This window comes from Mustela lutreola, chromosome 11 (genome assembly GCF_030435805.1).
Source record: "Mustela lutreola isolate mMusLut2 chromosome 11, mMusLut2.pri, whole genome shotgun sequence".
Taxonomy (NCBI): domain Eukaryota; kingdom Metazoa; phylum Chordata; class Mammalia; order Carnivora; family Mustelidae; genus Mustela; species Mustela lutreola.
Window position 1 is genome coordinate 24,208,888 of NC_081300.1, and position 12,701 is coordinate 24,221,588.

General features: G+C 47.1%; 1 protein-coding gene across 2 annotated transcripts in view; it reads left to right on the forward strand.

The window, feature by feature from the left end:
- Positions 1 to 12,701, forward strand: part of MYO5B (myosin VB) — a 345,627-nt gene that overhangs the window by 244,020 nt on the left and 88,906 nt on the right. For both annotated transcript variants that reach the window (XM_059138813.1, XM_059138812.1), the window contains exons 15-16: positions 9,512 to 9,667; positions 10,534 to 10,631. In XM_059138813.1, the coding sequence (XP_058994796.1) occupies positions 9,512 to 9,667; positions 10,534 to 10,631 (254 nt within the window). The remainder of the gene's footprint in view (positions 1 to 9,511; positions 9,668 to 10,533; positions 10,632 to 12,701) is intronic.

Genomic DNA, 12,701 nt, shown 5'->3' on the forward strand with positions numbered 1-12,701 from the left:
CTGTCATTTTAGGTTGGGGAGACTGGGTTTTTATTAGAAATGCAGTATACATTCAACAGTTAAATAGCTTGAAAGCATTCTCTGCTATTCCTTGGCCCACCTTTTCATCAGGTGCCATTCTGCATATGTACGCAAACTGGTACAGCTGAAATGAATCACATTATACACAGTTCTGACTTTCCACTTATATCTTTGCTGTCTTCCCACATGACCATGTGTCTCTTCTCTTTTTTAAACATTTGATGTTTTGCTCATTGAAATAATGCCGCAACAAATGCTCTTTGCATACATCTTTGTGCAATTACACCAGTCAGGTAAATTTTTAGAAGTGAGGTGGATGGTTCAAAGAGTATGCACATCCAAAGTCTGTGGATATTCCCAAATAAGGAGTATAAGGTAGGTCTGAGATCTACTCTTAAAAGATAACAATCCTTCCCTACCCACCTGCTACACTCTAGCTTTCCCCTTTACCAACTAATCTTTCTAAAGAACCGGTGACCTTGATGCCAACCATCAGCCCCCTCCCAGCACCTCACAGCATTCAAGGTTAGCTGGGAGGGGCTTCCAGGTCTATCAGACCCTAGCGGGGGGGGGGGGGGGGGGGGCTAAGAACTCTCTGCCATCCGCCCACTGCGGACATCCCAGAAGGCAGAAAGCAAAGCTTGAAACTGGGTCCCTATAAACCTGCAAATGGGCCCGACCAGACTGCAGCTACGCATCAAAGAGTGGTTCTCCCTGTGCTTTAAATTCTCTGGACAGGTGGACATGTCTGGCCGCACCTGTCATGGTGGCGTTGTTGAAGTTTTGTTCCCTGAGCCCCTGTCATCTCTAAAACTTTGTTTTTATAGAAGTCTTATGAGGTTTATGTTTCCAACTCTGTGTTAGAGCGTGTAAAATAAAGACCTCGAGAGATGTAAGGCTCTGTGGCATGGAGTTAGTGCCCCATTTCTTGTGTTACTTTCCATCTCTCTGAGCGTAGATAAATCTCAAATCCCATATGTAAATCCATAATTTTACTTAGAGCATTTTTAATTTATGGGACACCTGCTAGCTTTTTTCTTTCGTGTGGCACCCCTGATAAGAAACTAAGAAATCATTATGAATAATTAAGCAGGATGGGCCGGAAGACTCCCGTGTAGCCTACCAGCCAGAGGGATGTTTAAAGCCCTCCCACCAAGAGCAGTGAAATAAAACAGTGTTAATGAGAATGCAATTAGTAAAGCCAGTTATACCGCCTAAGAGGTTATAATGTGGCTAATTGCTTTCTCAGCTACTGGTGAGCTATAAATAGAGACTTGGGAAATGCCTCTTTAAAACACTACTTTAAGTCCTTAACAGACTGATTTGTTTTAGGTACTAGAAGTGGAGGTTTCTCGGTCCCAGTGTTTATTATTAAAAAAACAATATTTTGTTAAAAAAAAAAATCCTAAAGGAGCACATATTTAAGATTTCCGGTGCCAGAGCCACACTGATGGGTTTGTCTGTAAGCCTTGGGCAGCCGGGGCCATCCCGGGTGCTGTTTCCCAGGCCGGCATTCCCGAGGCGGGCTCCTCACTCATCCCAGCAGATGGGAGCTTGAGACCGATATGGTACAGAGGTCAACGAGACCATATTGGGCCAAGGCCACCTACTCTGGGCCGTGGCAATCCCTGAGGTTCAAGAGTTGGCAGTGGTGTACCTCAGACAAGGCCCGGGGCTGTGTGCTCTGAGTCTCCTTTCTACCACTTTGGCTCGACCTCCGCTCCTCAGGGAACGACACTGTGCATGTGTCTGTTTCCACACCCCTAAGTTTCTTACAGGTTACAGACACATTCCATTTTGAGCAAATACATCTGCTTTTTTAAAAAGTATTTTTTTTCCCAAATTCATGTTTTCATTTTCTATGGGTAGATACTCGGCAGCGGAATGACTACATCTTGTGGTAACTTTAATTTGTTGAGGAACCTCCGTACTGTTTTCCACAGTGGCTGCACCAATTTGCATTCCCTCCAACAGCCCGTGAGGGCTCCCTTTTGTCAAGTCGTCGTCCTCGCCAGCCCTTGTTATTTCTTGGGTTTTTTTATTTTAGCCATTCTCACGGAAGGTGATACCTCCTTGTGGTTTTGATTTGCAGTTCCCTGACGAGAGGTGATACTGAGCATCTTTTCATGTGTCCCTTTACCATCTGCATCGTCTTTGGGAAGTTGTCTGTTTAAGCTCTCTGAATCTTTAAGTTTTTTAAATCGATTATTTTTGATGTTGAGTTCCCCATCGCTTGCAGATATCCCCTCTCTTCCATGGGTGGACACGGGGAGGGAAGAAGTAGAGGATCGGGGAGACACTTAGCATGTCGAACACTGAGTAACGCGTAGAATTGTTGAATCCTCATTGTGCACACCTGAAACTAACATGCCGCCGTTCAGCCTACTTCAATTTAAAAAGTATTTTTGAACCTATTTTTCATAGAACCGCTTGAAGATATAATTGACACACAGCATAACACTTTCAAGGGCATTCAAAGTGCTTCCTGTTTAAGATGAGTCGGCGCTGGTAGTTAAAAAGCTTCTGATTGTATTTAGAAGTCAGTAGGGAAGAGAGAACTCTTTAGTCGATAAAACTGTATCATCCCCTTTCCAGTACGGGAAGGTCCAATTTTGTCTTTAACAACAAAAAAAGAAGTGCTGAGACTTTTCCCCCAAAGCCCATTTGAAACAAAAAAAAGAAGTGCTGAGACTTTTCCTCCAAAGCCCATTTTAAACCCCTTTAAAGAAAATATTTTGTAACTAAAAATTGGAGCTTTTTTCCCCAAAGGGCAGCAGTGCTTATGTGAAAACCACCCCAAAAAGAAAGTGTATTTTTTAGTAGGTGTGCAGCGAGGTTTCATGGATAAGATTCTGGCCAAGAGATTCCAATCAAATGGTTTTTTTGAGCACGTCTTTATTTTGCTTTTATGCGTCTGTTTTACAGGAAAGGTGTCTTATATTCCTACAGAAGTGAACAGGCATGATTTCTAAGGTAACAGCTATGTATACAGCTGTAATGGACATTTCTCTTCAACTGTCGCATGGTCTTCACAAAGCGTTTTCATACTTGTCTTAATCCCTCTTCAAATAGGTTTGCCTCGGGCTTTTAAAAATTTAGCTCTAGCCCTGACTAGCAGAGAGTACCAAAGCCATTATCACTGGACACTTGGAAGTACGTGACCAGCCGGTGTCAGGCAAGGGCTTGGTTAGTCTGGAGGTATTGTCTGAGTGTCTTCATGGTCGGAGGGGACAGATTCTCAGAAAAGGCCCCGTGGATGCTGCTTGCCAGGGATGCTGCCCCCAGACGAGCTGGAGTCGTTGCGTTCCTGGTCCCTCAGCTCAGAGACAGACTTCCCAGTGCCTTGGAAGCGTAACTGGAGTCCGTGAAAGAAAAAAAAAAAAACATTCTCGAATGCTCATTCTTCTGCAGGAATTGTTAGTCCGGCAGGAACTGGGTGTGACTACGTTTCCTTGAGACTTGAGGTTAGTTTATGGTTGGGACCCTGCTGAGACCAGGAGGTCCCTGTCTAGACCAGGCACCATGTCCCAGTGGCTGGATGGGGGGTAGGATGGTACAGTCATCAGTATTTCCTGACTGTTCTTTTTACTGCTTTTCTTCGAGGTGAGGTCTCAACCAAGTCCTCTCCCTCTCCACCCCAGACATCCTGCCATTTCCAAACACCGTCTCAATAGCCAAGACCTAGAATTAAAACCTCACTTCTAAGATAAAACGCAAGTTCTCCAGACTACACCTTGGCCATGTTCTTTCCCACATTCTAGCGTGGGGCCCGGGGATGAATGTGTGATGGAAGCAAGAGAAAGGGGCTTCCATTTAAAAGTCGTCTTACAGTTGAACCTGATTTCAAAGTTCCGTGTGTGGCTTTAATACATTCTCTTGACCTTAGAAGTTAATAGATTTTTCAAAGAAGAAGCCACCACTAATGATTTCTATAAATTAGACTCCCGAAACAGTATCATCATGCATGTGGTAACTTTTACCCTTGACTCAGATGTCTTAGAAATCCATTTTAGAAAGTAAGTGAATTACAATTTAGTCAGCATTGTGTTTAGACACCACAGACTGGATGAATCATGGTCTTTAAAATGCGAACCTGCCTTGAGCCTCTGGTTCTTCCTCTGGGGGGGTTTCTCAGCTGCAGTCTGGGCACTTGACCCTTCTCGCGTGCGCCTCTGCCATCAGTCCCCCATCCCTCCTGTGCTCGGGCCATCTCTCCCTGCCTCCCACTCACTCCTGTTTCTGCCGCTCCCCGTGTTCTCACTCACTATTTGTGATGGTGGCTCTCTGCCCCACACCGGGAGGATCCACGAGTCTTTCTTTACACAAGGAGTGGCTGGATAAGTTTGTGTTTGGAGAAGACTCTGGCTGGTGCGTAGGCTACATTGGGATGAAGGTGTGTCTGGAGTTGGACCCTCAGGTTCTAAGTACACGCAGTGGTCTGGGAGAGTTCGGGAAGGCCTGAGCTGGGACAGCGGCGTTCTGGTGATTCAGGACTCCTGGAACTTGACCGTGGGCAGAACCTGGGGATATAGGGATAAGAAGTAGGGTGTTGGCAGGCTCTCTAATACAAATTTGGGCAGCTGGGAGGTGAGGGCTGTGTAGGCCGTGTCAGATTTGGAGATTCCAGTGGAACTCACACAGGGAGGAAGGCACGGAGCAGATCATTGGTTATGGAAGAACAGCAAGACTAGAGGGACCGGCTTGAAGGGGGTGGTGGAAGCCACAGGTGTGGAGGAGATAGTGCAGGGAAGAAGGGTTAGAAAAGATCCATGGCGAAGATGCTGTCCTGGGAGACAGCAGCACTGCGGGGAGATGGGCAGGAAGATGGGCCCGTGGGAGCGGCCGGGAAAGAGCTGTGGGAGGGAAGGGAAGCAGAGCTGCCCGGTTGGGGAGGAGGGCCTCTGAGGAGGGACTTGGGTCATTCAGCAACCAGAAGTTGGACCGCGAGTGAATCTGGACCACTTGCAGCCACTGGATCCAGCAAGTAGGGTTGGTCCCCAGAAGGCACTCTCAGGGCGGGTTTAGGCAGTGTGGGGGCAGAACATGGCATATTGTGTCGGGAGGGGTCAGGAAGGGTTGATCCAGGTGGTGTCCGCGGACGCCTTGCCTGAGATGGCCGGAGTGGGGAGGCGGGGGACGTGGCACAGGGAGATCCGGCTAGACCAGGAGGTGGTCCCGCATGGAAGGAACTTGAACCTAGCTGTGTGTTGAAGGGAGGGCATCTACGAACAGGGAGCAATTACAGATAGGAGAAAATGCAGGAGTCCAGATCAAACTTAAAGGAATCCTCTTATTCAATTCCCTCATTTTTACAGATGAGAAATTTTAAATCTAGTAAGGTTAGGAGCTTGCCACGGGCCACACAGCTAATTCAGTGGCAGAGTTGGATCTAAAATGTCTCATGACCCTCGCTCAGTGTGGGCCCCGTTAGCACCGTACCTTCCAGAGACCTGTTAGGTTGCGGGCTCTTTTCTATACTGCTGTATCCCAGAGCTTCCTGTGCGGCGGACTTTGCTCAGTCGTGCTGCTCCTGGCGCGATCTTCCCTGAAAGATCCCTGGTCGTTGCTCCCTTCTGTGACCCTCCATTGCGTGGGCTGTGGGACCAGGCTGTCTGGGTGCAAATCTTCGCTTTGCTGCTGACCAGCTCTGTGATCTAGGGCTCTGAGCCTCTGTTTCCCCATCTGTAAAAGGGGATGGCCTACCAAGTGGTCTTTTGGAGAACTGAATGAATTTTACACTTGGTGCATTCTAAGTGCTCCATAAATGTTAGCTGCTATTATTTAAACCACCCCCTGCCTGCCCTGCACACACAGGCACACCGAAAACACCTTTAATGGCTTCACATTGCCTTTACGATAAAGAGGATTTTGCACAAGCTGGGCTTTCATGCTTCCCCCTCAGGGTGTGTACCAAAGCTGTAGTGCCTTCAAATTAGCTCCCTGAAGATGCAGATACTTGCTAACGTGCTTTCCTAACCGCCCCCCTTCCAATGACCCACCAGCTCAAACATCCCTTCCTAAGAGAAGTCTTTCCTGATTGCTACCCCAGGGTCCTCATTCAGTCATGTGCATCTGTTTATTTCCTTGAGGAAATTATCTTTTGTCATTTGGCTTTTCATTATGGGGTTAACTGGTGAGAGTTCACCTTCCATGCTAGATCATAAACTCCATGATACCTAAGAGGCTCTGTTTGTTTTTGCTCATATTTATGTCCCCAGCTCCGAGCACAGTATTTCTCTGTGGGATGTGTGGCAGTCAGTTAAGTGTTGTTGAGTAAATGAGCAACCAAGTCCATCTAGTTGCTTGACATTCAGGGACCTAATATTTACTTCCTGTTCTTTGAAAGTACATGGAAATGATGAGTTGATAAATGTATCATTTTTATAATGTTGGCACATGCCCATTTTAGCCATAGATTTTTAAAATCCTCTCTGAGTCGTCTTTATTCCTCTGACAGCCACATTACTTCCCCCCAGAGAAGGACAACATTTATGATTTTGAAATACCATGTGTGGACGGAAGTTGTTGATTGGTTTCCAAAATGCTGAAATAGGAACCGAATCGTCACCTGTTGGCACTTGCCTCTAGGAGACGTCTTTAACCTCATTGGGTGACCTCCCAAGCCACAGGCTGATGACCAGGGCCTCCAACAGGGATTTTGGGGGCGTGTCTTACTCAGGAATATGGTAGATTTTCCTAGTGCTTTCGTGGTGTCACCAGCCAATGTCAGCCCCGAGGAGCCAGCAGTGAGGGTGGGCTTGAGCCGCTTATCCGAGGCGATCCTTGGCCTTACAGTCATTAGTCTGTGCTTTTAGACTGAACTTCAAACCCAGACCGTGGAGTTAAAGAACCACTACCACCTTTATTTACATGTAGATCACTGCATTAAAAAAAAAAAAAAAAAGTGTTGGGAAAATTGAACACCCACATGCAGAAAAATGAAATTGGACCATTTCCTTACACCACACATGAAAATAGACTCAAAATGGATGAAGGACCTCAATGTGAGAAAGGAATCCATCGAAATCCTTGAGGAGAGCACAGGCAGCAACCTCTTTGACCTCAGCCGCAGCAACTTTTTCCTAGGAACATCACCAAAGGCAGGGGAAGCAAGGGCAAAAATGAACTATTGGGCTTTATCAAGACCAAAAGCTTTTGCATAGCAAAAGAAATAGTTAACAAAACCAAAAGTCAACTGACAGAATGGGAGAAGATATTTGCAAATGACATATCAGATAAAGGGCTAGTGTCCAAAATCTATAAAGAGCTTAACAAACTCAATACCCAAAGAACAAATAATCCAATCAAAAAATGGGCAGAGGACATGAACAGACATTTCTGCAAAGACGACATCCAGATGGCCAACAGACACATGAAAAAGTGCTCCACATCACTCAGCATCAGGAAAATACAAATCAAATCCACAAAGAGCTACTACTTCACACCAGACAGAATGGCTAAAATTAACAAGTCAGGAAATGACAGATGCTGGCAAGGATGCAGAGAAAGGGGAACCCTCCTCCTACACTGTTGGTGGGAATGCAACCACTCTGGAAAACAGCATGGAGGTTCCTCAAAAAGTTGAAAAATAGAGCTATCCTACGACCCAGCAATCGCACTACTGGGTATTTACCCTAAAGATACAAACGTCGTGATTCGAAGGGGCACGTGCACCCAAATGTTTATAGCAGCAATGTTCACAATAGCCAAACTATGGAAAGAACCTAGATGTCCATCAGCAGATGAATGGATAAAGAAGATGTGGTATATATCTACAATGGAATACTATGCAGCCACCAAAAGAAATGAAATCTTGCCATTTGCGATGACGTGGATGGAACTAGAGGGTATTATGCTTAATGAAATAAGCCAATCAGAGAAAGACAGCTATCATATGATCTCCCTGATATGAGGAAATGGAGATGCAACATGAGGGTTTGGGGGATAGGAAAAGAATAAATGAAACCAGATGGGATCGGGAGGGAGATAAACCATAAGAGACTCTTAATGTCACATAACAAACTGAGGGGGGTGGGGGAAGGGGGACAGGAGAGGTTGGTGTGGTTTTGGACATTGGGGAGGGTATGTGCTATGGTGAGTGCTGTGAAGTGTATAAACCTGGCGATTCACAGACCTGTACCCCTGGGGCTAATAATACATTATATGTTTATTAAAAAATTTAAAAATGGAAGTTGGGAGCTTCTGATGACTGCTGTGTTTGTGATCAACGAAAAGTGCAGAGTGCGAATGGAACTTTCCAGAGCATGTGTTGACTCCGTGTATGCCCGTGTGTGCACATACAGAGTTGTTTAACTGCTTTGTAACCCATATGATGAGCTGATGGGTGGGATAAACAGATGCCTCAGAGAGCGTATCTTAAACCCAGTGCATTTCCAGTTTCTTCATACTGCTGGTGTAAATGACCAGACCATTGTCTATTAAAACAGGCTCTCACCTGGACATTGGAGGCTGGGGTTCAGGCCCTGGCTCAGTCACTAGTCAGCAGCCCCTGGTGAGCTGATACTGGTCACCGTTGCCAGTGCTGGGAGGAATGGAGATAGAAACAGAATTCTGGAGGGTCCCTGCTCCCTGAGTTCCTCTTTCCTCACCTGCCCCTTGAAGAGGTGATCTTTATGCTTTATATTCCAGCTCTAAAGTTCTATGATTCTGAGTCTTCTCTGTAGCTCAAAATTTCTACTGTGTGGACAGATTTTTCATGTATATCCCCCCAGCAAAGATAATAGAACTGGGCAATATTTAAGTGTCTGTGATGTGCTGCGCACACTACTACATGCTTACGTGGATGTTCTTTAATTCTTACCCAGGCCTTCCTCCTCCTCTATCGAGGGGGAGGCTAGGAGGCCATATGTAGGCTCAGCAAGCATGGGGCTCAGGGCCCAGCACAGACCTTTGCTTGTACCTGAGTGCATGATGGAGACATGAGGGGAAGACCAGGGAAAGTCCATGGAGGAGGCAGGGCTGGGCCTTGAGAGATGGGCCCCTTGGAATGACCAGAGAGGAGAAATTCTAAATTCTAGAAAACGTGCATAACTCCAAAGAGACTCTATACTTGTTAGCAGTCGTTCCACTTTCTTCTCCCCTAGCGCCTGGCTCCCGCTGAACTTTCTGTTCCCCGGACATTTCATGTGAATGGAATCATGCACAACATGGTCTTCTGTGTCTGGGTTCTTTCACTTGATGTATCTCCAGGATTCATCCCATCCATGCTGTGGGGCATTGTGTACTTTATTCCTCTAGGTCACTGAGCAGTATTCCACGGTACGGGCCGGCCATATTCTGTCCATTTACCTGCTGATTGATACTTGTGTTATTCCCACTTTGTGGCTGCTGTCAATAATGTGGTTATGGACTTTGGTGCGTAAGTCTGAGTATGGATGTTTGTTTTTAGCTGTCTTGGGTATGGACCAGAAAGCTATTTGGAAAGTCCAAGAGATCTTGAGTTCAGTGTTCTTCCTGTGTTTGTTTCTAGTTTCCACTAGTGGCTGACTTGTTTCATGATGACAAGGACTCCATTCCCGCTGCTGCTACATCTGGGAAGGGCTCGTCTTCAAAGATCAACATTCGCTCTGCCAGACCCCCCCTGAAAGCATCCAATAAGGAGCACAAGAAAACCGTGGGCCACCAGGTCAGCCTCTGGCGGGACACTGGGTCAGGATGTGTGTGGCCAGGCCAGCTTCTCTGTAGTTGAAGGCCGGCTGCAGGGTCAGAGGGGGCCAGAGCAGCCTCAGCCCCCAGCTCAGCCCATATGTGCTCTTTGAAGGAGGACACTGGAAACCGTCTCTAGAGAGAACTGACCAGAAAGAGAAAGGGGATGAGTATAGCCCCAGTGCATTTCGTTCCCCTGGTAGGATCATAGGCACCTGGTAGAAGAAACAAGAGGGTCCTAGAATCTGCAGGTTGAGTTAAAGAAGCCTGGGGACTTGGAAAATTGAGGCCCCTTTTGTGGGTCTTTGTGGGAGTCTATGTCCAGTGTCTCTCCCAAGAGAAGGGAGTGCCTGCTGAGACCTACCAAGCCACTAACCTTTCCATTGTATTGGACTTGCCTCTTCTGGGCATTTCACATTACTGTCCCAACTTCCAGGATGCCCAGGCACTGGATATTGGGGCTCCCAGACCTCTGGTTTACCAGTTGTCAGCCTCCAGTCACTGTGATAACTTCTGTCCTATTTCCCAGCACTGACCCCCCCCCCCTTTTATTTCATTTGATCTACCATGCTAAGTCAGATGTGTTAGCCACTGGGCTCCCCCCACTGAGTTTGAACAGCCCTAATGCCAGGACATGGGAGGGCCTTAATTCTGGACCTACAGCAAGGCAGGCAGGAGGGTCAGGTGGAATCTGACCCCGGGTCTCTGTGTTTTGTCTTGTCCTTCTGGATCCATAACAACAATAACCGTATCAGCAACCCACCAGTCTGCAGGAGTTTCTTGGTTAATTACACATCTGCAGCATGTTAGAGAAAAATAACCGGGTGCTGACTCTTGTCTCTCCAGTTCCGCACCTCCCTGCATCTGCTCATGGAGACCCTGAATGCCACAACGCCACACTACGTGCGCTGCATCAAGCCGAATGACGAGAAGCTCCCCTTCCAGTAAGTGCTTCCATGGGCGTTGGCCAGCTGCCTCTCGGCCGGGGTTAGGCTGATCAAGCCTGGTCTCTTCATGTTTCCTTACAAGTTCAGGTGGAAGAGACTGAGGACAGCCTTGAGGTGTGTGTGTGGTGGGGGGAGGTCTGTAACAGGACGAATAATCTCACACCTCACAGATGGTTTACTTGCTGAATACAAGCCAACAGACATTTACCAGGTTCTGCCTGTCTGCTGTCTAGAAGGATTCAAGAGGATGAGAGGGTACAGTTCCCTCGTCCCATGGGGTTTACAGTGGTGTTGAGGAGTATGCACACCCAAATCAGAGAACCACATAAAAGTGTGTCATGAAATGTAGGTGTACCTGGGTCTCAATTCAGAGGTGGCAGGATAGCTGGAGTGGTCAGAGAAGACGTCTTCCACTGGGGACACTTGGCCTCAGACGACGTGTTGAGTGAGGAGACATGAAGATGGTCCTGTGTCTCAAATCCCCTCTACCATTGAGCTTCCAGGTTTATTCATACCCACTCATCTTCCCCTACCTCACTCCTCTAGTCTGATTCTGCTTCTACCTCTATCTTGGATATCATCTTCCAACTCCGTCCATGCCCACATGGTTGACCCCACCCAAGTCTGTATGGCAGTGACTCTTCAGTGTCTTTGTTCATCTCCAGTTTCTGCCAGATTCCGGAGTTTCTGAATGCCTCCAGCATTTTCATTGGTTGAGTTACATTCAGCAATGTCCGTAATCAGACTCCTTGTCCCTACCCCCCCCCCCCCGAAAATGGTTCCTCTGTCTTTGGTCTCTTATGTAGTAAATGGCATAACCACTTCCTGACAGCTCGTTACTGACCATGCCTGAGAGTCGCTCTGAACCAGTGCTATCCAATAGAACTTTCTGTGTTGGATGGGACTGTTCTATAACCTGCATTGTCTAGCGCGGTAACCACAAGTCAAGTGCGGCCATTGTGGGCTTTGGAATGTGGCCACTATGACTGGGGAACTGAATTGTCATTCTAATTATATTATATTCACATACTTGTAGTTGGCTGATGGCTACCATATTGGATGGCATAAGCCTTGGTTCTTCCCTCGTCCTTACTCCCCAATGTCGAGTTATTGTCAAAGTCTCATGGAGTCTGCTTGGAAAGGTCTTATTTTGGTCTCCCTTTTCTCTTCCTCTGTCACCTTGTTTGAGACTCTGTTACTTGCCTGGAATACTGCCCTAAGTTTTTAGAACAGTCTCTTACTTCCCTCTGTAACCCCATTATTCCAACCGCCCTGAGCCAGCACACAGGCTATATCTTCTGGTCAGAGGAGATATATTTCTAAATTTTTAAAACCCTTTATTCCCAGCATTCTGACTTCCTTTTTTGGTCCTAGCATAACGTCTTTCTGGGAAATAAATTCTTTTGGCAACTCTGTCAGAGTGAATATCCGAACTCCCTTTGGCCGTTCCTCTTATTTGATAAAGCTTGACCCGCACTCAGATGGGCCTTGTGCTGGAAAAGGTCAGGAAGACAACACCGAGTCAGCCTTCTTTGAAGCCTGCTGATTGTTGACTCTTTTCCTTTCCTCCCAATTTCCAAGAAGTGGTTAGGAATTCCCCCTGTGTGACATCTGTTTACCAGCTGACTCCAGAAGAAGAGAGGCTATTAGAAGGGCAGCGTGCGTGAAAGACTTGGATTATGTGTGAAGGGCAGGGGCAGCGTGCCGGGGCCCTGGAGAGGAGAGTCAAGGGCTGGGTGCCAGCTGCGACTCGAGCAGTTCGTTCCTCAGAGCCTGGTGCCTGCCACCTGCCGGATTCTCTCCCGGAGCTCCCGTCCCAGATGAAAAGAGATGCTGGAGGCTTTCAGAATGCCTGTCTAGTCCTAATGGCCCACGTTTCTAAGACCTTCCTTTGCCTTCAGGACCAAAATTTCTGTAATAAAGTGGGGAGAATAGTGAACGAGGTGAGAGCACCTGGATTCTAGCTTGAGCTCTACTCCCAGTTGTTGGGCTGTTCCACGAGCTAGCCCTGTACCGCTGGCCTCCTTTCTTCATCTGCTAACTGTAGCTCAAGCAGGTCATCCTGAT